Genomic DNA, 26,908 nt, shown 5'->3' with positions numbered 1-26,908 from the left:
AAACAGAACATTATCTTTCTGGTTGAAACATGAGGGTCCAGACAGTTTTTGTCCTCATGACATTTTCAGAAGGTTCCAGGTGTCTTCTCACAAATGCAGTACCATCTGACCAAGGCCAAGGTGGGTGGATGGCAGAGCCCAGCATGAAAACACACATGCCGACTTATTCACGCAGGGAATTCAAAATGCAACAGAGATCTGCTTTCCAGAGGAAATACCCATCTGTAATTCCACTAATCCTGACACTGCATTCTTCAGGCTTGTATCTTTCACTATGAAAAGCATGACTTGGACAGAAGACCAGGGAGAGGTGGATTTTTGGTCACACTTGTGTGGAAAACAATTGACTGGATCTACTAGAAGAGGCATTTTCCGGAATGTGGACCTTATCCCTCCTTATAACAAATCCCTTAGTGTTTTGAATCATTCTGACTTACATTTTGACTTGCCGATCACAATGCATGACCAGCCTGCTATCCAGTCAAATAAGCTCAATAAACCTCTATGCTCTCTCTTGTAGCATCATCTATTGTAAAGTGGTGACAGTTTTTTTTTAAGTCATCTCTTTGCTCAAAGGTTTGCTTTCGTTTTCCCTCCAGGTCATTAGATTAACTTGTTTTTAAATAAGTCCATCTGCTTATCCTTATGGTTTTCTACTGATCATTGTTATGGGCCAGATTCTGCCTTGTTTGGAGACACATACGTTAAATATTTGTGTTATGATACTGAGCTTGAATTTGCTGTAGATTTTCTCCATCTCCTTGGAAACCAGTCTTCCTCTTTCTTTCCCCAAAATCTAGACTCCACCTTCCCCAATGCATAGTAACACATCCAGATAATTTTAGTCTGTGACAAAATTCAGTGACAAAAATCACAAATCTACACGTGTCCATAAAATCTGATTGGTTTCTCAATTTTTTTACGTTTCCCAAGTAGGATAAAAAGATCATTTTTAAGTTATTGGCTGTAGAGCTTCCTCACCAAAGACAGAGTTTGTCTGCACGATGCTTTGAGAATCAGCAGTGCCATGTCAAGTAAGAAACATAAACATGAGCTGAGCCAGCACAAGTATAAATGTCATTCTGAATTAATCCCCACTCTTAAATGGCATCAGCTGAAGCCTCCAGCGTGGGGTGGAAAGTTTTCACTGAGAGATGCCACTTCATAGGTCCTATCCAATGAAACCGCTTGTATAGCCAACCTGAACTGTGCGTGATCTTGCTCTGTGCCGCTGACCTCAATCGAGCACCATACATCTAAGTTTAAGTAAGTGTGCAATGACAGATACGCACAAGGAGCCACATTTCAGCTCTTACGATGCAGAAAATCTTGTTTAGAGGAAGAGAGAGGCCAGAGGGACATGACTACAAAAGAACACCTTCCTTCCCTTTTGGGGTGGTTGCTATTTAGAAAGGGAAAATGCGTAGTACTGCACAGCTGAAGAAATAGCATGACACATTTATTTTGCATAGCAACTTGCATAAAAGCTACCGAGCCCTTTATGGAATTAATTGTCTAAAATACATGATTTGTGCCCAAATAAAGAGAAATGGTCGTGAGTTGCAAACACTAGAAAAACTTTTCTTGGCTGAGATTCTGCAAAACCCAGTTCAGGATTCAGCTGAAATCTCACTTCCATTTCAAAGTAGATAGAGGTAGAACTTTTCTTCAGGTTCAGCAGATTTAAAAAATACTACAGAACATTGTTTTAAGAAGTAAAAAAAAAAAAAAAACAAACAAAAAACACACAAACAAAAAACCAAAACAACAAAACCCAACACTCCAGAAGCATCTCCTAAGTAAATTCAAAAGGGAAAAAAATAAGGTGGATGCCATGTGTACAGGCCAAGAGGACTAGCGGGGAAAAGAGAACATCTTTTGTCTGACTTGCCCCTAAGTTAGAGGGCTAGAATCTATTAAGTACCATGACCTCTCCTCTCTGCATGCCAGGAACCTTGCAGCCCCCTGTGGACCTTATCTTAGAGGGTAAGGGACATTAACAGGCAGGTAGTCATGCTCTCCTCTCCTTTATAACTCTAGTCAGAGTTATAGCAGGGTGGTGGGCACAGGACAGAGGCAGAGCCCCACCTTCTTGTAGAAACAAAGCAAAGCACGAGGCTGCAAACAGGAATACCTGGCCATAGTGGTGGTAGATGCAGTACTGCAACCTAGTCAGAGGGACTCAGCCACAAGACAAATCCTGTCCATGTGTAACAGCATGGTGGCCAGAGAACCGGGAGGTGGGCTGGGATTTGGCCATACGTGTGCGTGATGCTGAGGAACAAGACCGCACAGACTGTAACACTGGGGAATTAAACCTTTTAAAGAAGGGTAATAAATATACAGAAAAAGAATAGGTGGAGGAACAGAGCCTTCAGTCTGCAGACTGAAATTACGTGTTCTGTCAAGCTGGCAAAGAGAAAAGCATAATTGGTGTTTTAATTCTGGCAAAGAGGGAGCATTTTTCCAGGCTGGAGATCACTGCCCTGCTCTCTGAAAGGAGGCTGAAGAGCAACATGTGCTGCTGCTGCAGCTGATTAACAGTGCCACCAGCCGGCCTGCTGGAAGAGTGCCAGTTCGCATGACTGGGGGAAAACAAGGTAATAACGTACATCTACTCACCACCTTTCACCCCACAAAGTCTTCACAGCCAGACTCTGATCCTGCAAGCCCTTTGCCAAATACATAGGGGCTGTTCCTGTGAGCAGCTGCAAGAAAGGTCTTACCCACCGAGGTGCTACGCAGCACTAGCTTACCTAAGCTTCAGTAGGGTCAAAGGCGGTAATGAATCACTTGGGGTTTTCTGGTAGAGCTAAGAGTGAATGACAAGAGCATCCAACTCAGGAAGGCTTCTAGTGTGGAGCACACCAGTCGGGGTGATGAGCCATGTTGGAATCAGGCCTGAAATTATTAACCAGATGGTGCTACAGAGCCAGTGTAAATGCAGCCAATGAGATGCATGTTGGCAATTAGATATTTAAAGCTATACTTTCCACTGCTTGTGGGGCGATTTCCTACTCGAAGCTGAACTTTAAATTGAATTAAGTTTGGCACCTCACAGTCTCTCTGGTCAAAACACTTTTTAGGAGAGCTACTATTGCCCAGTTGTACTAAAAAAACCCTAAAAAATATGCTAAAGCCAACAGTGCCAACAAGGCAAAAAAAACCCCAGGGAAGTTCTGTTGCAAGACAGTAAAACCAACACCAAAACCTCTGCATTAAGATTTCCTTAAAGTGAATCAAAGGGTCATGGAACCCTTCACACTGCTTTTTGTACAGCAGTAAGGAACTGGTTTTGCCCAAGAGCTGCAACAAAGAACTGTGTAATGAAAAAGCAATTGTGGGAGAAGGAAAGGTGTCATTTATTAAAGCCAGTCTCAAATTTTTTCAGCCTTGCACACCTTTGCAAAGAATACTGGTCAGGATTTTGCTGGATTGTAAGCATGTGATTATGTGGCTAAATTTTGTATTTGAACAAATGGAAGTCAAATAGACTTCTGAGGAACTGGAACAACATAAACAGTTTATATTATGTAGTTGTCATGGGGTGTTGTTAATGCAGACAGCTTCCTTTCCACTGAGACGTCTATGAGGGCATGTACCCGGAGTCTCAGGTAACCACTAAAAAGCTGATTGAAAACAGGTATAGTGAGACAAGGGTTGAAATTTGAAGAGGAGGAAAAAATATGGCCAAACAATACTCTATTTCAAGCCCTAGCGATAACTTAATATAAGGGATAACAACTGACCGTCGGTGAAAGTTTAATTTTCCATCTCTAAAACAGATCTGGGATTGAGCCAACATCCTTATCCAAAGAGTCTTTGAACTCTGAAGCAGTCTCATTCCTCTCCAGAGCCACTGACAATACGTAAACGTTCCGTCCAATAAAGGCAGAGAGATACAGGAGTGAATAATGGTTGTGTAAGCCATGTTTCTGAAGTGGATGCGTACAGATTGTCTGCGTGAAGTTGAAAAGATCCTTGGCTTTTTGCACGCGTTTCTCAAGGAAATTACTGCATCTTCATGGCTTTGAGGCTGTCATTGAAGATGAATATGGTTGTGAATCAGAAGAAGAGCCTTTATTCCTAGGGAAGTAGTATCTAATAAGAAGTGTCAAGGAAATGCTGTCAAGTGTCAAGGAACGCCAGAAAACATGTCCACTAAGAGATTCACCAAGGAAGAAGGCAGAATGCTGTGAATACTATTGTCTTTGTTTCAGGTTTTCAATTTCACAGAATTGCTGGCAGTGGCAGTATAGCAAATGCATGTCTTCCTAGAGAAGTGACAAAACAAGGCCTCCTTGTAAACCTCTGTTTCCTTTCCTGGAAGGAGAAAGCAGTGAGCTGTTTTGTTTTGAGAGCCTGTCCTAACATACACCAACTCCACCAATTTCAGCCAAGGAAGCCGGTCATCACTTGCCTGGAACATTGTAATGTTTTTTTCACATTCTCACATTTGCTACTTTCTGAGTAATTTCCGTTACTCTGAAATTCCAGTCATCTCACCCACAGGTCTGGCATGTACAGGTAAGTTGATGGCTGTCAACAGAAGACTAGCACCTAGTTCTAACAGATTCTGACAGGCATACTGAATCACACTAATCTGTCGTTATCACCTGAAATGGTAAGTACTCACTGTGGAATGAGTACCTGGATGACAGCAAAGTCAGAGAAACCAAGTTTTTAGCTGGACTGTGGCATCCGTGCCTTACTTTGCATTCACCACGATATTTAAGGGATCTTTTCAATATTAAGATTCTGAACAAAATAAGACATACTCCAAAAGGATACATTAGAGTGGGGATGCCCCGTGTTGCCAAATATTTTCGGATGAGCCGCTCAGTACCATACCAATTGAAACCTTTTGTTGCATACCCGATACGTGGAAGATGCACTGTTGCTGAGAAGGAGGGAACAGAGAGTGCATACGCTTTAGGACAAGCTACACATATAGAAAGCAATCTAGATAAGGACTTGAAGCTACCCAACAAGAGCAGAGGAAGTATTTTGGAACACAACATATCTGCCATGGAGATCTCACTCTTACTTCAGAAAAAACACTACAGGAGAGGTGGAAATTGGTCATCATCTTTAGATGCAATCACACATGTAAAGATTCACCGTTCTTCTGCCCAAACACTCACCATTCCTGTTCTTGGCTGCTGAATAAATCTTCTTCAGGCCCTTTTCCAAAGCAGACAACTTAATGCCAGACAAGTTGTTGGACCGATCCCGGTGCTGAGCTACAATCAGGGCCAACTAAGGACAAAACACACAAAAACATGAAATGGAGCCTAGGTACAGCACTAAGAGACACAGTGACAGCTGCTGGAAAACTGCATTACTAACTATTAGCTTTAATAAATGAGAAAAAGATCTCCTTTTCACTAATGTTTAACTGCAACTTAGCCATATTCAGTATTCAGTGCCATTACTATTGTGAAAAAGACATAATGTTCATTTCACACACTTCAAAAACATGTGGACAGAGCAACACAAAAGGGAGCTTCTCATTCTCACCAAGTCTTGTCCTTTTTTCCTGGATTTTTTATCATCAATGGGGAACAAGAGGGTTCCTCCTAACTCCAGGTCTGTCCAGAAAACAAGAACACAACAACAACAACAAAAAAATCAGTCCTGAAGAGTCAACAGTGAGTCAATGTACGATTTCACTTACATTCTGTATTATTCTCATTGCCTTTCTTTATCTCCTCATGATGGTTTCAGCAGAGTCAGTCCCCTTGCCCAGAGAAGCAAGACAGATGTTACCCACCCCCGAGATCAGAATGACCAACCCCTGTGCAGAGTTCTCACGCTCCAAACAGATCAAGTCAAAGCACCCACTACATTACTACTGTCAGGGCTAGGGAGGCACGTATCTAGAGAAAGAGGAAAAAACATGAGTACCAAGGTATCCAGGCACCTCACTCCTGCAATATCAGTGGGATTTAAGCTCTTTCAAGTGTCTTGGCCTAAGGTCATGTTTTAGTCTCTTACCTTTCATCTTTCCTGCCATCTCATATATTTTCTTTGGCTGATCAGAACGAGCCTCCAGAGCTGTAAATAAACCACCTCTTCCCCAGCGGCCAGAGTCATCTAGAATGAAGTGACAAGTTAGACTCCTTTTAGAAAGTGAGGTCAAAGACCACCCCTGCTTGGAAGGGACCCACTCCGTACAAATGCAATGAATGATTATCAAAAAGATATGGGAACCACAGATGAACTGAAGTCAACCAGTACTCAAAGGACCATCCTAGAGGATAAACCTCAGTCCTTGAGAAAAACAGACTTGTCACAGTTCCCTGAAAAACTCTGCAGGAAGAATTCCTTCTTACTGCCGACTGAGAATGCTCAAACAAGCACTAACCATGGCATTGAGCAAATAAACCTGTCAGTATCCTCACATATATGTATATAGGTACACAGAGCACGCACCTAGTATGTCCCCAGATTGGTGCCTTGGGCTTCCCACAACTGGATCTTTTTTATTTGTGGGCTTTCACTTTTACTTGGCATTTCCACTTTAAAATGAAGTTTTGTACTGAGTTCAATATAAGCTAAAGTAGATTATCATGTTCTGCTATAGCCCTGGTCAAAGAGCAGCTCCAATACTGATTCAGGAGGAACTCTGTAATGTGAATTTCCTTAAATTCACAGAGGTCTTTAAATCAGGAGACTAGCCTAGAGCCTCTGTACTGTCAATGTTGAGAGATAAGCACCGAGATAGAGAATCTCTGACCTCAGCCTCTGGAAGCGTGTGTCTCTCTCTGCTGACTGTATACGGGAGATTATTTTCAATCTCTACAGCTTCCATGGGATGAGCAAGAGGCCCTGCTCTCAGGACCTGTCCTCCCTTGGCCACAGACATAAAATTTCAAGCCATACAGGCACCTTTCAAGAGGTTCACCCATAAATCCAGAAAAGGCATGAAAAGACTCCTATACACCTTGCTAGTACTTGTGTGGGTTATAGATAGCGGAGTAGAGGTTGTATTGCCTCTGCATCACTCAAGATTAAGTCAGACTCAAATCCAAATTATTTCAGCCTGGATGGGAATTAGAAACCATTAGCTAGTAGGGACAATTCAGCCCCCTTGTCCACCTCACCCAACAACATTCCTGTTGTCATAAGGCCCACCTAGGCAGTGGACAATGATGGCATCCTCCTCTTCTGCTTTGGGGTTGGTGACATCTCCCATGACGTACTTGATACAGTTCAGATCTGCATCTCTGTAATCTAAATCCACATTCAGACCAGACTCATCCTCCTCAAACTCTTCCTCAGAGTCACTTTCCTCTGAAGGAAGGCAGGTAGACGTGTAATGATTTGCCTCCCACCAGGCCATCCTGAAACAAAACAAGAGAAGATGATGTTCAATGAAAATCAAAGACTGGGAGCACACACCTGGTTTTAAACCATTGCAGTGAAACACAGGAGACCCGGACCTGCATTCCCTCTGCTCCCCTTCCCTATTTTAGACTGGTAAAAAGTTTAGCACAGGTGTTATCTGTGATACTAAGAGCCACATGCCGGTGCGATAAGCCAATTGCAGGCATGGAAAAAGCGAGCATATGACAAAAGGCAAGGAGCTACTTAGAGTGGTAAAAAGGAAGAACATCTAGGAAACAAGGAGGAGAAAGTTAAGACACATGCCAGAGTCACAGATGTCAGACCAATACATAGGGGCCACTGTGACATTTGAGAAAGCTACTCCCAAAAGCTCACTGTACATTCAGATATGGGGTTCTTACTCAGGCCAGTCTCTATGAATTAAATTAGATGTGAAGTCAGACAGCCTATTCAGGGGTAAAGAACCCTTGCTAGGGGCTCAAGCCATTTTTCCACCTTCACATCCCTACATTACACAGTTTGAGCACAACTTCTTTTTGTCAATCAGACACACATTTCCTGAGCATAGTGTAACAGACACCAGCTTACAAGTAGTAGATACAATGCAAATCATACTTTTTTTTGTGTTCTGCCTCTGCTTTTGCCTTCTTTTTTTCCTCCATGAGTCTTGCTCTCTTTGCTGCAGCTTCTTGGCGCTTCTTCCTCCTAGCCTCCAGCTCCTCTGCGCTCAACAAGTGCTTCCTCCTAGTTGACTGTTCCCGGAGGCCTGTGAGGAGGGCCTGGAGAAACAAAGTATAATGGAAACAAACCACTCATCAAAAAGCTATGTCTAGTGCCCACCTTAACCTACACTCCTTTCCAATTTGTCTATTTGTCCACAGATCTTAATCATCAGATCCCAGTTGTCACATAACATGTGGTTTTGTGACCTAAGTTTACATGAGTGCCCTGCACATCATGTCTCTGCTCCGTTATCAGAATTGCTGAATTGTCAGTCCCCCAGATTCAAGAGCCAACTTTACTACATTGACATCCAAATCTTTTAACATGCCTTCTGCAAGCTGTAGGTAAAAAGAGAAAACTGTCAGTTTCATTTTCACAAGCAAATGAAGGAGCATCATATGCCTTGTCATGTCTTCTGTCTTACGTTTGCTTTGTTCCGGAGAGCTCTCCCTTCCTTACTGGTCTCTTCAGTCAAGGCTTTCTGAAGATCCAAAAGCTGATCAAATGCCTTTTTGTCTTCTCTGCTGGGTTCTTTTGAATAATCTTTGCCTTCATACACGTACATGTGATCTTTAAAAAATAATTAAAAAGTGTAAAAAGGAACTGAAAGCCACTAACACCTAAAATGTATAGTGAGATCAGAAGAAATTTAGCTTCTCTGTGACACTGTTCTACCCTCAGCAGAAAAAGACACTCAATCTCATCATTATTTTTGTATAACTAGTGTCAGCATCATGTAGAAACAAGAGAATCAAGATTTGCTTCCTTAGGCAAAAGCTTTTTATTTAAGTTACTAATACTGGCAAAGAACCTTTCTTCCTATTTTGGTCAATGAACTATTTTAAGTTGTGGCTCCATCCCTTTGGTCATTCTCTTTGGTCATTCCACCTCTGCCAGCAGCATATCCATTTAGCTTTGCTAGGTAGTTGCAGGCAACTCTTGTAAAGGGACAGCAAACTTTTGCTTCTGAGCTCCCAAACAAGATGAAAGCACAGAACTCTGGCAGCCCAGAGTTACTGCTCATCAGGTGAGGTATCTTCCCAGTAACTATTACATAGTGTGGTACCACTGCTGCTCTTTAGGTTACCAATAGAAAATACCACTCTTTGCTATCTCTCAGCAAATAATTACTTGTTACCGGCAACTGCTTCAGGACGGATAATACCTAACCTGCAGGGCCATATTTCTGCTTCAGTCAGAGATCTGTATTTAAGTGCTGTGTACTCAAACAGAAATTCAGTCTTGCCCACCACCACACTAGAAGAGGGAAAGTATCCTTAGAATTTATTCTCATACAGTATGGGGCTATGAAAAACTAACCACAATTGTGTGACATTTGGATTGCGTCCTGGTTTCGTAGAGTACTGAAGACAGAGTAGGTTTGTTCTAGTTACTTTGACTCCACGACTCCACATTTCTTATCTCACGTTCTGCAACTTTTTAAGGTCATTTTAACTTGTGATTTTCATGGACAATAATCTTTTGTTTGGAGATACATACAAAACACCTGCTATATAGCCTTTCTTTAAGTTACCATTATATCTCTAAAATTGTAGATCTATCTTAATGGTGCTCTGTGGGAAAAACAGCATCTGCAATTTGAATATTTCCCCTTTTCTCATGAATTTCATCTGAGGTCTCTAAATATTTGAAGCACACAAAGGAATTCAGACACCAGCCACCAAACTGGGCAAGTATTGTTACTATTATCTTACAAATAGGCAAATAAGGACACAAAAAGAAGAAAAATGCCAATAAAGGCTCAGAAATAAAGTTTGTGGATAGACCACAAACAAAATCCAAGTCACTCAATAACAAGTCCACTTCTTGTTGCCTAAAAAATGCCACCCCTGCCTGGGAAGACTTCTCTAAAAGCACCCAAGTGTCATGCATTTCATAGGAATTTAGATTCTTAACTTACTCTCTGTATCCTCCTCTTCACTCTCTTCTTCGCGTGGCAGCACAACATCCATTACCCACTTCCCTCCTTTTGTCTCTCCAAGGATGTTTTCTAGCTCCACATCCTGTATAGTACTCCCCTCAGAGGACAGCAATTTATCCAAGCCAAATTTCAGGATTTCACTCAGCTTTAACAAAGAGAAGGGGAAGTTCAGTATTAATATTTCCAATTCCATGCCAATCCCAGTGTCTCGAGCTTCTCAGGCTTAAATACAAAGTATGTATGAGCGGAGAAATCTAAGCCTTACTGTTACCTGTCAAAATACTTATGTTTTAACATGCTTAGTTCTCCCAACACCTGATGGGACAGGCCCCTACAACGTATCTCCCTCAATCATTACTCATCCAGACTTTAACAGCCATTTTTCTCCAGGGCTAAATGACAAAACAGCATTGTATTGACTGCATTCAAGCAGCTTTCTTCGTAGCTAGAAAGACCGGGGTTGGTTTTGCCCCCAACTCCTTTAAAACAAAAGCTTGAATACCACAAAAATCCATGGGGAGAAAAATATCAGCATGGAACTTCTTATGGGCTCAGTTCCACTTCTTCCATGAAAACTAAAATTGCTGAGATACACGCTGGCAGGGCAGGAAGGGGAGGCAGTGGGGGAATGGATACCCTAATTTCAGACCTCTCCCAGGTTTAGCTGCACACAGAGGGCATACTCCCCTAAATGTCACTTTGCTTGAGGTTTTCAACCCAAGTTTTCAGCACAAACCTCAGCTTTCAGATCAGAATTATAAATCATGCCCTGACTCCTGAGACACTACAGTTGCCAAGAGGTCAAGAGAAGGTTGACCAAGTTTCAGACTAGAAACCAAAAGCTGACAAAGTACTTATCATCACCTCTGCTTGTGAGGGAAAAGCACCAAAGACAGATAAGTTCTAGAAACAATGAGTCAGTTTCCACTTTATACCTATTATAATTAAAAATAAACAACTAAAATTAGGAGAGGTTCTGCCTTCCCCTCTTCTCCAAGGAAACACACCCTTTTTCAACAATGGACGTGCTTCAAAATTGTAAAAACTATCTTCCAATGTTAGATCTTGTCTGGACCTGGGATATTATTTTGGTTCCTAAAACATGCAAAAGCTGTCATGTCAATGCACATCTCCTGCAAAACATGTGTTTGGCTAAGTTCATATCTGACATAAATACAGAAACACTCTGGGACATTTCTAAAGACATTACTGGAGTCAAATTGAGCACATAGCTCTATTTTACCTGTAGCTCTGCTGCTCCCTGAGGCTTGGGTGCTCCCAGAGCAAAGTGACCCCCTTCTACAATGGCATTTGTCAGACGGAGCTTAGAAGCAGCTCTTCGGTAGATTATTTCTTCAATTGTATCTCGCCCAATCAAGCGTATAATTTTTACAGGCCTTGAAAAGTTTAAGAAAATTCTCATTATTTGCTTTTTCTGAGGTGCACTAAAGCTGTTTCCTTGCACGGAGCACTACCTCTTCACCCGCTGCTTTGGTAGGGAAAATGCGGCAAGAACAAAATGAACAACAATAATCAGCAGAAATGTAATGCTGATACAATTGCTTCTTGACACAAGAGAAATGTTCCCTGCAAAAGTGCAGGCAAACCTCCGGATTCCCTCTCCTCCTCTAAATCAACAAAGCTCCCACCCTAGACACATGACAAGGATAAGACTGCATGAGGCTGCAACAGAAAAACAAAGACATAAAATCCTCTCTGCTCTCCTTCTTTGCTCTTCAATCTACTGTACTTTAACTCTTGTTGCCTATGAATAGGGGAAGCAATACTGAGACACCAAGAGTCTGCAACCAAACCAGAAATAGAAACATTTCTCACTTGTTCTGCCCAATCCGGTGAGCTCTTGCTATTGCTTGCAAATCATTTTGCGGGTTAAAATCACTATCGGTAAAAATGACTGTATCTGCTGCTGTCAGGTTCATGCCAACTCCACCTACAAACAAAGAAGAGGTCACAAAATATGTCACCAGCAGAAAATAAAGGAGAAGCTGGAGAATTTATGCTATGCGAGGTTCTGTCAGATCTGATCAACTGTATCTAATTCAATCCATCTCTCAACACTAAATTTCATACGGATCTAAAAAGATGGCTAAGCCTTCCATTGCCAGCTTCCAGCTTTCTGCAGCAGCCCAAAACCAAGCTGTACTGTGCAATGCAGTCAAAAAAGATGGGGTGCAAGTGAACCAATGCAAAGGGGATAGCTGTCAAGGCTGATGAATGCAGACATATTATTCCACTGGCAGGCAGATTAACCCAACAAGGACTGGCTTCACTGAGGCTACAATGAACTGCCCAAGTCACGACTTGGCTGCAGCACAGAAGCAACAGGTAAATACAATGCTGAAACAGAGGAAAACACCAGCCCCAAGTACACAATAAGCAGAGCCTAGGTATTTGTATGACAAAGTTTTTGAGTTAGAGTTTGAGTGGTTAGAGTTTGGGCTGTCATGGAATGAAAAGAAAAAAAATACAGTTAATTATATTTTTTTTTTAATACCCACACTATCGTGTCTACATACTGTAGTTAAAGAGTATGCTTTACATTTCTCCCAGCTCATGTCAAGCACCTCTTCACAGTAATCAGAACATCCCTGCAAGTGGAGACAGTCATGTACCTGAAAAACTGTCCATAACAGTGATGGAAATAGTGTTAGCACGCCTGTTCCCAGCTAAATACAAGATGCTTTGGCCAGACATAGCAATGTGCAGTAATAAGTCTGGCTGACATGGGCAGGGAGAGTTCAGGCACTGTGGGGAGAGACTCACTTATTCCTACCATCTCACATTAGGCGCTTCTCTTCAGTCTCTCCACACGCTCCCCTCAACGCACTGCAGTATCATTGGAGCCAGGCTTACCCAGGAAAAGTCTGACCAGAAACCCAAAGGAAAATTTAGTTCAAGTTTGATGCTTGAGATCAAGCAGTGCGAATCCCTCCTCTGGTGACAAGCCTGCCTCTGCGCTTGCTTGAATAGAAAGACAGCGAGGTTTGAAACTACGTAGAAGACACAGATCTGCCTGAGGAGCTAAGAGGGGGAAAAAGCACAGATGGCGGTCCCATGGTGTTCTTTGCAGTCTCAGGACGGTAAAAGGCTGTCATTTGAGTCTGTCTGCCAGCTAGAGAGCATGTCCATGTTCAGTGAACTCGAGAAGTAATTCCACCAGCTTACTTAAAGGAAGTCTGTTCCCGCCTAAAGTCTGGTGCTTGCAGAAATAAGATGCTAATGAGATTCCTTAAGCTCAACCTGGCACAGGGACAGGCATTATGGGACCTGTAATAAAAAAAGTAACTCAAGTGGCTGCAAAATGAAAAGTGTCTTGGCATCAGCTGCCAAAAGGAAAGTACAGAAACCAGATGTCCTAGCTGAGAGACCCAAGTTCAGGATGACTTGTCTCCCTCAAAAATCCGCCACGTGAATAGGGTCTGCAAGATTCATAACTCCCATAACTCCTTGAAATCTTGCCAGAGAGAGCAAAAGAAGAGTAGAGAGGCAAGATGGGTTGTTTGTCTCTCCTTTCCTTACTTACCTGCTCTGGTGCTCAGCAGGAAGATGAAGATGGGCTGTTGACCAAAGTTCTTAACGGCAAGGTGTCTCTCTTCACCCCTAACAGAACCATCCAGCCGCTCGTAGCTGTAGCCTTTTCAAACAAGCAACACATATGTTTCTGAAATTCTGTCTGTGCACTCACCCTCTTACCTCATTCTCTATTGTCTCACTGCTGTCCTGAAATTTTTTTATGCCAAATCTTCCTGCCTTGATTCTCATTTTATTGCCTTCAACTCGTCCATTCTTTCCTAGTTAAACCTCATATAAAGTGAAGTAGCAACCCTGACTTCCAGATTGACTGTCGGCAAAGGGTAATTTAGCTGAGTCTGAAGCAGAGATTCAGCATTTAATTTACTGCTTGGAAACACAACAGGAAAATTCAGAGCCAAAGTAAAAGAACGTTAGCACACAGTCCCATTTCAGACTATGCTGTGCTGGCTGTTGGCCCCACAAAACAGGCCAACAACCATTGGACCCTCCTTATGCAAACTCCCACGGCATTGAATATGTGCTTTCCTGCGAGCAAGCAGTATGGGATATGGCCCTACATTTGGCTTTATCCTGAATTATTAGTTGTCCAAAACCATAAACACCAAACAAAAGCCTCTTTCATGGGAAATCCTAAGTAGGCATGGAGCCACATGGATTGAAACAAAAGAATATGTCCCAAGAACACTTTGGTAACCTTGCCAAAAATGGTCTGATTCAACCTGCCCTCACTGACATGTTGGGGCCCCACTGCCAACAACTGTTTTAATCAAAAATTAATTTCCTGGTATGAATGTGGCCCAAATTGCATTTTGTGCTGGACAAACTCAATCTAGAGCAAGCCTACTACCTTCTGTGCAATTACTTCAGGACTTGGGTACATAACTGAACACAGATATATATGAAACACTGCTACCCTCCCATCTATTAGCTCCTTTTTATCAGGGAAGCAAAGCTGAAACTGCTTTGAAGAGAACAACAACATTAAAGAGCCAGCTCATTTCAGTCAGGTGGCAGCACAGCAAACTCAAGACCCTCCAACTCACAGTGTCACTCCAATAATATGGTTTCTATCTACTAAGAAGCAACAAATACCCATCACAGTCCCTTCTCCAGCCCAAGCAGATCAACCAAAATCAGAGGAACAATATAGGGTAGAGATCATTAGGATAAGCCCTCTGCTGCCAAAGAGTGCGGAACGTACCTCTATAGTCCATGTAGTCTTGCAGGATATCAAGCAGTTGAGTCATCTGAGAAAAGAGCAAGACACGGTGGCCACTGGAAGAACAACGTGAGACACCATGAGCCTCAACAAACTGTGACAGCATTTCCCAGAGTGGTAGAGGGGTTACAATAGCTTAACCAGTCACTGCCACATAGCAAGGCCACATCATTTCTGTACACTAAGTCATGGCTCATTCCCTCACATTTTCAGCCCCACATCCAGATGCAATCAGTTAGCCTCATCTGCCATCATCAGTTGTCATATCTAGAGTCTGGAGTCACAGAGACGTAACAAGGCTCTGACACAGCTCTGCTTCTGGCTGGATGCAGCCTGGCGAGGATCCAAAGAAGCCTGTCTAAAAGAATACTCAGCTTCAACCTAGCATCATGAGGTCTTCCTCACCGCATGACCTGCCACACCAGACTGCTCTCAAAACACACACTACAACGCATCTTAAATGCTGCAAAAACGTAATATCAGCATCTCTGTGACAATAGAGCATTTCCTTCTCCAGCAGATGACCCTCAAAGACCAGACTTTCCCTACAATGGTGTATAAGTGAGAAATCAACTCTCTTCCCTCCCAGCCACAGACCTGAGTGCCTGTTTAAATCAGACTTCACTGTAGAGAAGAACACAGGCATTTTCAAGTCCAGAATTTGCAGCGGGCTAGTCCTGTGGCAAAGACATTCAAGGGAGAGGCACCCACTTACGAGGTGCTATGCAGCAGAAGGACGAAGACGTCCTCCACAACCACATCAGAATTTCCCAAGGTCTGCTGAAGCTCTATCCTTTGGAAGTACTCAAAAGGAAATCGCAGCCCAATTAAGAGAGAAGGTAGAATTTGTGTCATGCAGGAGGCATAGCTTCACAGACTGCACAAGAATACAAACTGCAGTTTGATTTGCCTCCCATTTGAGAGCTGGAGGGAGATACCCAAGGTCCTGGGGTCTGAAGCCACCAAAGCTCAACACAAGGAGTTATGAATGCCATTCCCAAAGCTGAAGTTTCAGTTTACTCTTGGGTTTTGGTCCAGTCAAATTTCTTTTTCATGTTTGCTATGCATTCTGCCTCCTGGGCTAACACAGGCACGGTAGCACAAAGGAACTCAACTGATGCATTGGAAGCAATTCTCAGGAAATCCACAGTCAAACCAGATACGCTGAATACCATGTCAGATGGTTATTCTCCCAGGTTCCCAAATACAGCAAATATAAGAACATGTGAGAGAGTTAGTAAAGCATTTTAAGAAACGTTTAAAGGGAAGCTACAAAAATCTACCACCTCTAATGCAGCTCCTTATATTGAAATGACTTCTTTCAGGTAGTCAGTAAATGCAATAAACAGGCCAGTGCTTGCGTTGTGGTGAGTATCTGCTCAATCTCTGGCTAAATAAGGTAGTTTGCCTTCCCAGTTTACCTCTTCTCCCTATGTCAACCCCACTCTTATCTTCCCCACCCCAACAGGACATACCCAGCATACAAGAATGAAAGGAGCTTATCCAACAAACACAGCTTGCCACTGGCTTCAACAATGTGGTCTCCAATCTCAAAGGGTTCTGGCTCAACACCTGGAACAGAAAGGAATTTCAGAAGCAGACCTAATCCTATGCAAGTAACAACTCAGTGGTCAACCTCAGCATTGTCTGCACTGCCAGCTATTGCCAAGCAGACCCCCACAATGCTTGCTTGAGAAGCGATGGTCCTTCTCTGTCTCTAAAGAACACTCTCAGTAGCTCACAAAGTATTGTAATTTCATTGTTTAGGTAAGAGAAGACATACAAGTGCAGAGCTGCAGTAAGAAACTCAGACTTCACAGAGTCCTCTAATTTATTCCTCATTATTGATGAACTGTCATGTGTTGAAACTGGTCACAAACTCACAGCTGCTACTGATTCAAGTACAACATTTTTTATTACTTGCTTCTTCTAAGCATTACACTGTCAAGCAATAATAGAAAAACACCATGCAAATCAAGAAACTTACTTTTTTCTATTTCAAGAGAGGGAACAGTGCTTTCTTACCATTGAAAAGGTACGGGTGGGCAACACACTTCCGAAGCTGAATTAAGACATTCTGAAGTGTAACCTTCCTTCCTGTTTCACTTTCAAATGCATCTGGAACAAAGAGCACAGAAAAGGAACTGAGCAGGAAAGCCCACGCTCCATCAGTGCTCACGACTGGGAATGTCTGGGTACTGAGCACTGTTCTGCAGTACTTCAGCACTGGAGTATTTCTCTCTGCATATCACACTTGCATTTGAATTTCCATCTCAAGACTAATACATCTGTTTTCATGAACGAAACAAAATTTCCCTTACATTTTTTGGACAAGCCTTTAGAAATAGATCCTGAAGAAAACTACTCTGCCTTGTCAAAAGCCCTGGAACTTTCTGGACTCCCTGGAAAGGGTCACTGTCATTTTTATAAGAGTGAATTATAGATCTAGAAATGATCGAAAATAGTGAAAGAAATTTGGTGCAGTTCATTTGAATTTTCCAACAAAAAAAGTAACACAGCACCATCAAGATCTCCTGGGCAACCAGGAAGTTAAGAAGGGTTGCATTTTTCTGAGGAGAAAAAGAAAACACATGCACATATGCTGACTCCAGAAGAAGAAGGTTCAGATTGCCTGGTGATGTTCATGAAAAGTGCTAGCATGCTAGCTCGAAGAATAAAGGGTCTCCATCCCCCCAGTTTTACTTTCCCTGCAACACATAAGGACTGGCAAGCCATATGATGTGGTGTGTATAGATGGAGAAGGAGAAATTCAGAGAGAAGCAAACACTTTCTCATACCTCAGGATGCTTTGTTACAGTTAGTTCACCCGTGAAGCGACAAGAAGCGAGCTACTATGGTAACAAGTCTGTGGCTGCATTGTTTATATGGCCCTGTGGTTTCCTAAGAAACTCATCTACATCCATGCTTTATGGCATCTGTGCTACTACTGGAAAATTTGTAGATATCCACATATCCAAAATTTCCTGTACCACCCTTTTGTCTGAACACAAAAACACGGGATAGGAGCAGGCTTACCTCGTGAGAAGTATTTTTAATTACAGGCTAGCCCAAAGCAGAATCCTGAAACTGATCCTCCCTAGCTCTGCAACAGCTCAGCTCTAGATCCATGTGTCTCTTATTTTATCACAAGCTAAAACCACAAATCAAGCAGCCGAAAGCACTGAATTTGACATGTTTATTCTATGAATATTCTGCAGGCCAAAGTATCTTCCGCTTCACTACAACAGAGCATGGATTTACAAAAGGAATTAATTTTGTTTTTAAAATTAACTGGTAGGATTCAAAACCCTCAGTTACCTAGATCTTTCATCAAAATGGCCTTGTAGTACTTCCTTTGCAAAGCTGACATTCCATGGTACAGAACCACTTCCACCTTCTTTGGCAGCTCTGCAGCCACCTCAGATTTCACTCTTCGAAGCAAAAATGGCTGCAGAAGATTGTGCAATTCTTTGGCTATGCAGAGGCAGGGGAAAAAGGGAGGAGATTACTGCATTAAATTTAAGGAGTGTGTACAGTACCTTCATAACTATATTTTCAAAATAAATGTATAAGGAACCTTACATCTATTAGTGAAATGATTCAAGCATGATTTTACAAACAGAGAAACCAAAATATAGCTGCATACCTGAAATACTTAAGAGCTACATTAAGGTAAGTAATCACTACTTTTAGTGGCCTTGTTTTAAAGCTAGTCAGCATTAAAAGAAAGCAAATAAAGAGGACACAACATGCCCGTTTCCTATTCAAGATAACAACAGCTGGTTCTGACTGAAGTACAATATTGCTTATTACTGACCTGGCTCACTCTCCTTTTCAATCGCTTGGTAATAGTCAACAAACTCTTTTGCTTGTTCCCTAGGAAAGATGTCAGGTTCTACAAGGCTGAGTAGGGCGTACAGTTCCTGGAGGCTGTTCTGGATTGGAGTGCCTGTGAGTAGCAGGCTGAAGCCTACTGAAAACTGAAAGAACCAGCAACAAAACAAAATTATTAGGAGAAAATATCTGGAATGAAAAGTTACTTAAAGTACAACTCCACCCACACCACTCTCAAGCTTAACTTAAAGATGACAGGTGACACAGAACTGCCCGCAAAATGCTGCAAATGTCTGCCAAAATCATCCAACATAAGGTATGGTGTGACAGTCAAACAGCTCCACCAAACTGACTAGAATGGCACCAATGCAGGGAAGCTAGTGTAAGCAAAATAAGAACAAAGTGCAAAACTGACACCATTAAAATTGTCAGCTCCAGGCACTCTACGGTTCAATATTGCATACTCGGTGTTAGGTAATGAGAGGTGACCAGAACATGCTGTTGGAATAGGACAGTGAAATGAAACGTGCACTTCAGCTGGGCTAATTGCCTTCCACTTTACTGGGGGGACAAGCCTTTATTCCCACCTGACCGCGCTCAGACTTTTCTGCAGTTGCCAACCTATCATTACTCCTCATGTCTTTGCTAGCACATGGGTCATCATCTCCCACCTCCATTGTGACAACAGGCTGCAAGACCTTGCTAGAGCTTTTACCCACCAGCACTGGCATACTGCTCCCAGGCACCACTTTAGTAACTCTGGTTACATCCCCGTCCCCCTTCAGACCTAGTTTAAAGCCCTTTCAATGAGTCCTGATAACTCCTGTCCCCCAAATATGGGAATCTGCCACTAAATATGGGAATCTGTTCAACCAGCTCTGATGGAAACTGCTTGTGGCCCAGAGCTTAATAAATACTTGGAGGAACAAACAGAGAATCTCTATGCTATACTGAAGAGGAAAAAGTCTTTAGACACTGTAAGGTAGATGAGTTATTTTACCTCAGAAAGCGTCTTGTAAAGCAGAGAACTTTGATTTTTCAGTCTGTGAGCTTCATCTACAACCAAGGCAGCCCAGTTAAAGCTGAACAAACACAAAACAGCATCTTCAGTTAGTGGCTGACAATTCATTCTTGTAAGTACAAAAAGACTGAAACAAGTGGTGGCTCTGCTTGGCTGAACTTGAGATAGTCCCACCACATGAACAACAAGCAAACATCACAGGTCGGGTGGGAGGAATTCACAGGTACTGGTTTTCAAGAGCCAATGCAGCTTCTTAACTATAGCCTGGATGAGTTTCTCTGCAATCAAAACTTTGTTCAAGTGAACAAATTCACTTGAATTTGTTGCTTCACCCTCAAAATGGTGAAAATGACATAAGCACAAGTTAGTCAAACATTCAAGGAGATCTACAATTTGGAAAAAGACATATGAAACTAGGCCATAGCACCCGTGCAAAAACTCAACAGCTCTCAGGAGGTAGCGATGACAGAGTGATTACAAGTCTTTTGCAAATCACCCAAGACAGGAGCTTCAACTTATTCTAGGTTCATACAGCTATATAGAGTGTTTCCTCAAGTAGGCTGCAGAATCACTGTTGATCTAGTAGATCCGCTAGGCTTCATACAAACTCCAGATCTTTTCAAACCTTAGTGCTTGTTCCTGCTTATCACTAGGGTTTCAACTTCTACATCAGAGAGCGATTTCCATGCAGTCAAGTCTGCCTGATGGGTAGGCAGGGAAAGGAAAGCAACTTTTCTTAGCCACATGCTCCTCTTCCCAGTGGAATACAAGGGCTACATACAAGCGATCTACATTCTCCCCACAGCCTTTCTGTTTGCCTTGATTCCCCTCTTCACTATTAAAGAGTGGTTCTCCATTGCCAGGACAGTCAAATGTCATTATTCTTATTCTACAGGCTCAGCAACCAAATTACAGAGGGGACACTGCAGTGCGAAGCATTGCAGAAACGCACGTGCAGAGCTGAGTCTGATCTCTTATGCATCTGCTTCTACACAGGACAAGGTGCAAATGATTAGCAACCACTTTTTTCAGAAGGAAGACCAGAGGGCAAAAAAACCCCAAATTTGAGTGACATGGCTTTGATATTACGTGCTAGCCTTAGAAGTAGGAAACTGCACTGGAGATGACATTTCTGTGATACTAGGGCCAGTTACTTTCTCTTTCTGGGTACTATATACCAAAGCTAAACTGCAAAATAAGCAGAATCATACGCAGCAGTGCAGTACATGATATGGAACTGTAAGAACAGTATAGCTGTGGCTACCTTTCATTAGGCCTGGCTTCTACCATCATGCATTAATCCAGCACAACTTGCTATTTCCAGCAGCGGCCAAGGACAGGTGCTTTGCTGAAAGACAACAGCGTGCCCGTAGCAGGGCCTGACTAGTTCTGGGAGATCCAAAATTGTGTCAGTGAGGGACACTAGGTTTCTGCTCCTACCCTCGTGATATCTGGCTGACCCCAGCATTCATCACAGCGCTTATCACTACTGCAAGGCATTGGTGCTATTACTAAAAAATATGAAAACTCCTTCCCATTTCAACTGTAGGCTTCTGTAAAATCCTGCATGACCATGACAATACTTTCTACAGGCTGAATTTCAGTCGTATAATCAGTCATGCTAGAAAGCGTAAAGCTCCAGAAGCCCTCCACAGTTCTGACTGGTGCAAGAGGCAATAAACTTCAAGATATGGTATTAGCACGTGATTACCATAGTATAATGCAGGTGAATTTCAGCAAATTTTGCACCTAATACCTTTATAATCTGAAGATTTTGAAGACCTCCTCTGTTCCAAGTATCAGTCTTCTGGACTGATATTTAGTGTAGTGCTATAAGCCACTACGTATCCTATTATTTTGAGTTAACTGGCTTGAAAACTGTCCTTGGGGTAAGTTCACTTACATCTTAGCTGACGTTAAAGATTCTTCACTGAAAGCTGGTACAGACAAAGCTCTAATCACAAGCAAAGAACATCCTTGGCTCTTGTGAAATAAGCACAGGATCTCATGCACATACTAACATACACTTAAGAAATCACTGTCAGATGTGCAGAATTAGATTTGAAAAAAATTAAAACCAGACTCACGATTTTAGAAATGCTGCATCTTTCAGACAAATCTGCAATGAAAAGAAATGAACTGTGATTTATGACTTAAGTTAACACACCAGTTAAGAAACAGAACATCTTTTTGTCTACTTGCAAACTATGGTGGAATGGAGGAGAATGGAATGAAGCCACTTATTACCTGAGGAACGTAACACGACAGCTATTGTAACCACAAGCTGTTGTGATCCTACATTTTAACTCATCTGGCAAAACACCAGCAGCAGAACCTCAGAGAATTAATGGAAATTTACACACACCATAAATGCTCTTCAGCTCTGTAAAGTTTTTCATATCTTTCTCACTCAGTAAGAAACAGCATGCCCCTTCAGCATCACAGTCTCTTTCAGTCTAACCAAATATATGCTTCAGTGGATTAATCTAAGCTATTACAATGACCTGATAGCATCCTAAAGTGTAGACTTTGCTTGCCCAACTTCAAATTCAGAGGAAGAGAAATCAGGTAGCTCAAGATAAATCCTTAAAAAGCACAGAATTCTATCGTCAAAAGCAACAGAGCCAAGAAAAATCCCAGCTAAGTGCATATCTTGATACAGTTGATTGCTTTCTTGGACTTGCTTCAGTATGAGCACCTCTATTTATCACATTCAGGACAAGGGTTATCACTACTCCCCACTCCCGTTTGTGTGACATGGAAAAATATTCAGTGTACCTGAATGGTGAGCACAGGTCACACAACTCCCAGTGGGAAGAGACCGTAAAATACTTGAAGAGTGGAAAAACAGAAGGGCAAAGGGAAAGGGAGATCGGAAGGGAAACGGAAAAGGGGAGGGGGGAAAAAAAAAAAAAGGGAGCTGTAAGAAGTGGTTTTCATCTAATTTCAAGTTGATGTGTTTGTTAAAAGATTGTTAAAATAAAATCAAAGTGCTGATAAGAAGTAACACCTGAGTGGGACTGGCTCATAAGAGAAAAATAAGGGCTTTTTCCCACTCCAGATAACTAAGCACAAGATCATGCTAAGTCCAAAGCAGTGATCAAGGAAACAACCCTATTCTGGTTAGTTCCATTTACAACAGGACAGGACCTTCTCAGGAGAGCTATGATCAGATTCAGCCCAAAGTCCTATCAATTGTAACAGGAACGTAACCATTTTGCAGTCCAGGAATGAGAGTTTTGTCCGAGGAGGGCATGCTGAAAGGGGCACGAAAAAGGCGAACTCTTTCTAAGCGTTCTTGCATTGCCCAATTAATAGAATCTTAATAAACATCACAGATATGTATGCTTCTATTAAATATTACAGGTCTGTAAGACACCATACAAAGTCAATGCAGATACCATTTAGCATTAGTTAAGGATGGACATGGGTCTGTTTTCTTTGCTCAAGGTGTGATGCAGCTATGCAGTAATGCTGGCGTTAAAGTAGATTATCTTAGGGGCACAAAAACCGCAGCAACTTAGTTCAGTTTGTAGAATGGGTTACACAGTAGAAAATCACTGAGGAAGGTCAGAGATGAGTACCGAGGACAAGGCATGAGATGGGTGGTACAGGGGAATGGAAAAGGCAAGGAAAAACTTTATCCCTCCTTTCAAGTGACATACCTCATATGTTGTCAAGAGCACATGGAGGTGAGATTGCTCTTTCAGGTTCTGCTGCAGTTTGGGTCGTTCCTCCTTGCTGCCTATGTATGTCACAAAGGAAAGACCTGGAGCAAACCTATCGTCAAGAGAAAGACAGCAAAAACAGTGAGTCAAGCTAAGTCTTTCATGTTTAAGACCCTCAACCCCATTATCAAACATAGCTACTGCACAGATAATGAGAACCTCCTATCCAAACACCCTACCCTCTTGTGAGATGTGGCTGGATCTCAGCTTTTGAACCTAACCCCTTCCTGACTAGTATGCATCTCAGGTTGGCACCTCAGCTGCTGGTTCTGGTCTGGACAAGTCACAAATAAACTGCCTTCTCCTAGGTCTCACAGTTCAACGCAGATGATTGAAAACCAGTCTCATGGCCCATCTGTTATTCTGAACTGAGAAAGCTCATGAGAAGGTAGTGAATGAATAGAGTTTGCCCAGTTGGGGCCAAAGAATTGGCCTAAATCATGCTAAAATAAAGGGAATGTCTGCAGCAAACAGATCTAAGTCAGGGCCTCAAAAATCTATCCTCTTAGCCAAGAAGCAGATAAAACCAGTTCCATGGAGGAAGAGCTGGGGCCATAAATTTTTTCCTCATTTAATCCCACCACTGATATTTGGCTAATGGTCCTCCTGTTCACTGCTTATCAATGAAGGGATGCATTCTACCCCAACTATTCCCACTGCAAGTCTATCCAAATCAGGCCAGCTCACTTCAGAATGTAACCTGGATGACTTCAGATCCTCAGAGACAGCATTGCCTGATAGTCACATAGACAGAGTTCTGTTCTAATCTTTAGCTTTCCGCCGTTCCTCCTAAAAGGAATCTTTGGGCTCCAGCTCAAAAATGTATGATTTCAGGGCATGGCAAATGTGCCATCAGCACAGACTTTGCATGCCAGTGAAGACGGGTTGCATGCACAGATGTAATGTGTTTTGCATGCATATGTGAGCATGCCATGAAAGATACTATTCAACTTGGGTCTTACCTTTCATTATACAGAATCCTGGGTGTCTTCAGCAGATTTTGCCTAAGAGAGGCTGATCATGGAGGGTTACAAATCAATAAAAAGCAAGGAGCTAGTGGGGGCATTTGGGCTGAAAGTCAGACAAGACTATAAGTTGGATGAAATCATGTATACCACAGCATTCTAAAGACTACACATTAACTGCAAGTGGTGTTTGCATGGATTTGTTGTTTTGGCAGCTCCCTTTTTTACTTTTCTTCCTTTTGAAAGGAAGAAAACTGTTGTACTGAGCCGATTTGACGAGAATCTTTGTAACCTGTTGTGCAAGAATATGATGAGCCAGACAACTGTTAAACTTACCTCTCCAGTTCTTCCTTCCAGTTGCTCAGAACGGACAAAGGACAAAGTATCAGAAATCTCCCTTTGTTTGTTATTTTTTTTGTCAAATAAAGAAGTAGAGAAATAGTCTAGAAGGCAAGGAAAATATTGGGGGGTTTTATAATAAGAAAAGAGTTAAATGCAATAGCCTGAACCCACATAAACTGTCTCCCTCTTGAGCTTTTTAGCTGGTTCCCCTAGGTTCTCTAGCACAAGAAAATGTCAAGTGAGATCCACCATCAATGACAAAAAAGCTTGGATCCCAAAACGTGACCTCGAAATCTGCAGCCCCTTTCCAAAGGCCTTTCTCCACAGTCACAAAAAAGAATACCTACCATACAACACTTTCTAAAACTACCAGCTTGTTATTTAAGACGCATTGAATACCACCACCTGAACCACAGCACAAATGTTCGTCTTTACAACAAAACTGAAACCCATTTAAAAACTTACAAAAAAGCAGCACTGAAAAATTTACACCTGTAAATTTTAATCCATGTGTGGACAAACCCAAAAATCATCTTGCTGCAGATGCATCAAAATGACATACTCCTTTCCCTGCTGGCTGTGTACCGTCCCTTCAGCTCCGTGCACTATGAATTAGTTAGATATTCAGATGTCATGTAAAAATGACCACTCACCTTTTTACAAAACCCTGAAACTTTTTTGGAGTGTCATTCAGGACCTAACAGAGGTTTTAAGTGATGGAGGAGTGAAAGAAACAATGAGTATGCACTTTAGAATGGGCCTGATTAACTGACCAATCACTATAACACACCTGACAAGTCTTCCCAAGACCCATCTCATCGCCCAGGATACAGCCATGCTGGACTTCGTAGCATTGCACCAGCCAGTTTACACCTTCTAATTGATAGGGACGAAGCTTAATGCCTGAGAACAAAAACAATTTGTTACATTTACATAGTCATCCAATACACTCCATACACAGTTACACCTTGAAGCCACCAAAAACAGGTTCTGCACAACCAGGCCTTCCCAAACAACTGCCTTGCAAGAAAAGTGCACTAGTTTTCAGCAGAAGCTGGTTTACCTTGCTGGAGAGCAGAGACACCAGTGTTACTGCAAATCAATTAAATTAAACCATATTCAGGAACTTGTACACACAGAAATGCCCCAAGTCACTATAAAGGCCCGCACAATGAACATAATCTGGTAATGAAGCCACTACTTTGCATTCCTAAAAGACAGCTTAATTTTTAGCTCCAGCCCCTTTTAAAAATACTTAAGTACAACATCCAGGGACACCCTTTATGCTACCGGAAATCTGCACACTCTACTGTTGTATAATAATAATTTCTCACCAAGATGTTTTCCAGCTTTCCTACCCTTAATCTAGGGCTGACTTCAAGCGTAGGTCACTGTAGCTACTACCACCATTGCTATCCTTATTATGGTAGCATCATAGAATGGTTCAGGTTGGAAGGGACCTTAAAGATCACCTAGTTCCAACCCCCTGCCATGGGCAGGGACCCCTCCCACTAGACCAGGTTGCTCAAAGCCCCATCCAGCCTGGCCTTGAACACTTCCAGGGATGGGGCATCCACAGCTTCTCTGGGCAACCTGTTCTAGTGCCTCACCACCCTCATAGTGAAAAATTTCTTCCTGATATCCAATCTAGATCTACCATTTTCCAGTTTGAAGCCATTACCCCTCATCCTATCACTACATACCCTTTAAAAAAGTCCCTGTCCGGCTCTCATGTAGGCCCCCTTCAGAAGCCACTATTACAGAGCAAAGATATCAAAACAAACACAAAACAAGTAAAGCCGGAGTTCTCAAGATCATTTCCTTGTACCTGGACTCAAGTGCTGCATACTGTTAACAAGTCCCCTGTATTTACACTTTTTTATTTATTTCAGGCCCGGGGGCTGTTAACACAGAGCCCCGACGACCAAGCACCAGCCCCCCCCCACCCCCGCAGAGAAACCTCCCGGGCCTCCACCGCTCCCTCACCACCCCTTCTCCCGGGGGGGGCAGCCCCCGGTGCCTGCCCGGCTGCCGGCGGCGTCCCGCTAACCTGTCAGACCCCACCGGTAAACGTCCTCCTCCTCCAGGCCCGGACCCCCCGTCCGGGCGCCGGCGGCGCGGCCAAGCGCCTGGTAGAAGCGGGACATGGCGGGCGACGCGGGAGGCCCGGTCTCGCCGGGCACCGCGCCGCTCCCGCCGTTCACTCCCTCAGCTCCGGGCGGGGCGCAG

At 42.7% G+C, this 26,908-nt stretch overlaps 1 protein-coding gene across 4 annotated transcripts; it reads right to left on the bottom strand.

Annotated features, from left to right (window-relative positions):
* Positions 1-1,438: 1,438 nt before the first annotated feature.
* On the bottom strand, positions 1,439-26,900 carry CHD1L (chromodomain helicase DNA binding protein 1 like). Of its 4 annotated transcripts, XR_008463914.1 has the most exons (24): positions 26,730-26,899; positions 25,470-25,582; positions 24,674-24,780; positions 23,310-23,424; positions 21,732-21,763; positions 19,624-19,705; positions 18,607-18,769; positions 18,108-18,263; positions 16,815-16,907; positions 16,265-16,361; positions 14,772-14,845; positions 13,560-13,670; positions 11,852-11,966; positions 11,259-11,412; positions 9,995-10,160; positions 8,498-8,643; positions 7,966-8,129; positions 7,138-7,346; positions 5,998-6,096; positions 5,521-5,591; positions 5,145-5,259; positions 4,792-4,900; positions 3,750-4,101; positions 1,439-2,901 (listed from the first exon to the last, which is right to left on the bottom strand). XR_008463914.1 is itself a non-coding variant. In XM_054186636.1 (23 exons), exons 1-23 carry the CDS (start codon positions 26,824-26,826, stop codon positions 4,023-4,025), a joined length of 2,667 nt encoding a protein of 888 aa, XP_054042611.1. In that variant the 5' UTR covers positions 26,827-26,899; the 3' UTR covers positions 1,439-4,022. The 4 variants fall into 4 exon arrangements, 3 of the variants coding, with proteins under 3 accessions (XP_054042611.1, XP_054042531.1, XP_054042727.1); XM_054186636.1 differs by having other exon boundaries at positions 1,439-4,101; XM_054186556.1 differs by lacking the exon at positions 1,439-2,901 and having other exon boundaries at positions 4,059-4,323; positions 4,779-4,900; positions 26,730-26,900.
* Positions 26,901-26,908: the final 8 nt, after the last annotated feature.

The sequence above is a fragment of the Rissa tridactyla genome, chromosome 1 (genome assembly GCF_028500815.1).
Source record: "Rissa tridactyla isolate bRisTri1 chromosome 1, bRisTri1.patW.cur.20221130, whole genome shotgun sequence".
Classification (NCBI taxonomy): Eukaryota; Metazoa; Chordata; class Aves; order Charadriiformes; family Laridae; genus Rissa; species Rissa tridactyla.
Note: the sequence above shows the minus strand (reverse complement) of the source record. Positions and strands in the feature narration are given on the sequence as shown.

What these genes read in the sequence shown, in the direction of transcription:
- CHD1L (XM_054186556.1), bottom strand. Translation starts at nt 26,826, where the DNA reads ATGTCCCGCTTCTACCAGGCGCTTGGCCGCGCCGCCGGCGCCCGGACG. An exon ending in CACCGGATTGGGCAGAACAA is followed by an intron (nt 11,413 to 11,851) that starts GTGAGAAATGTT and finishes AAACTTTTCAAG; the next exon opens with GCCTGTAAAAATTATACGCT. An exon ending in GAGGCAGAACACAAAAAAAA is followed by an intron (nt 7,347 to 7,965) that starts GTATGATTTGCA and finishes GTTTTGTTTCAG; the next exon opens with GATGGCCTGGTGGGAGGCAA.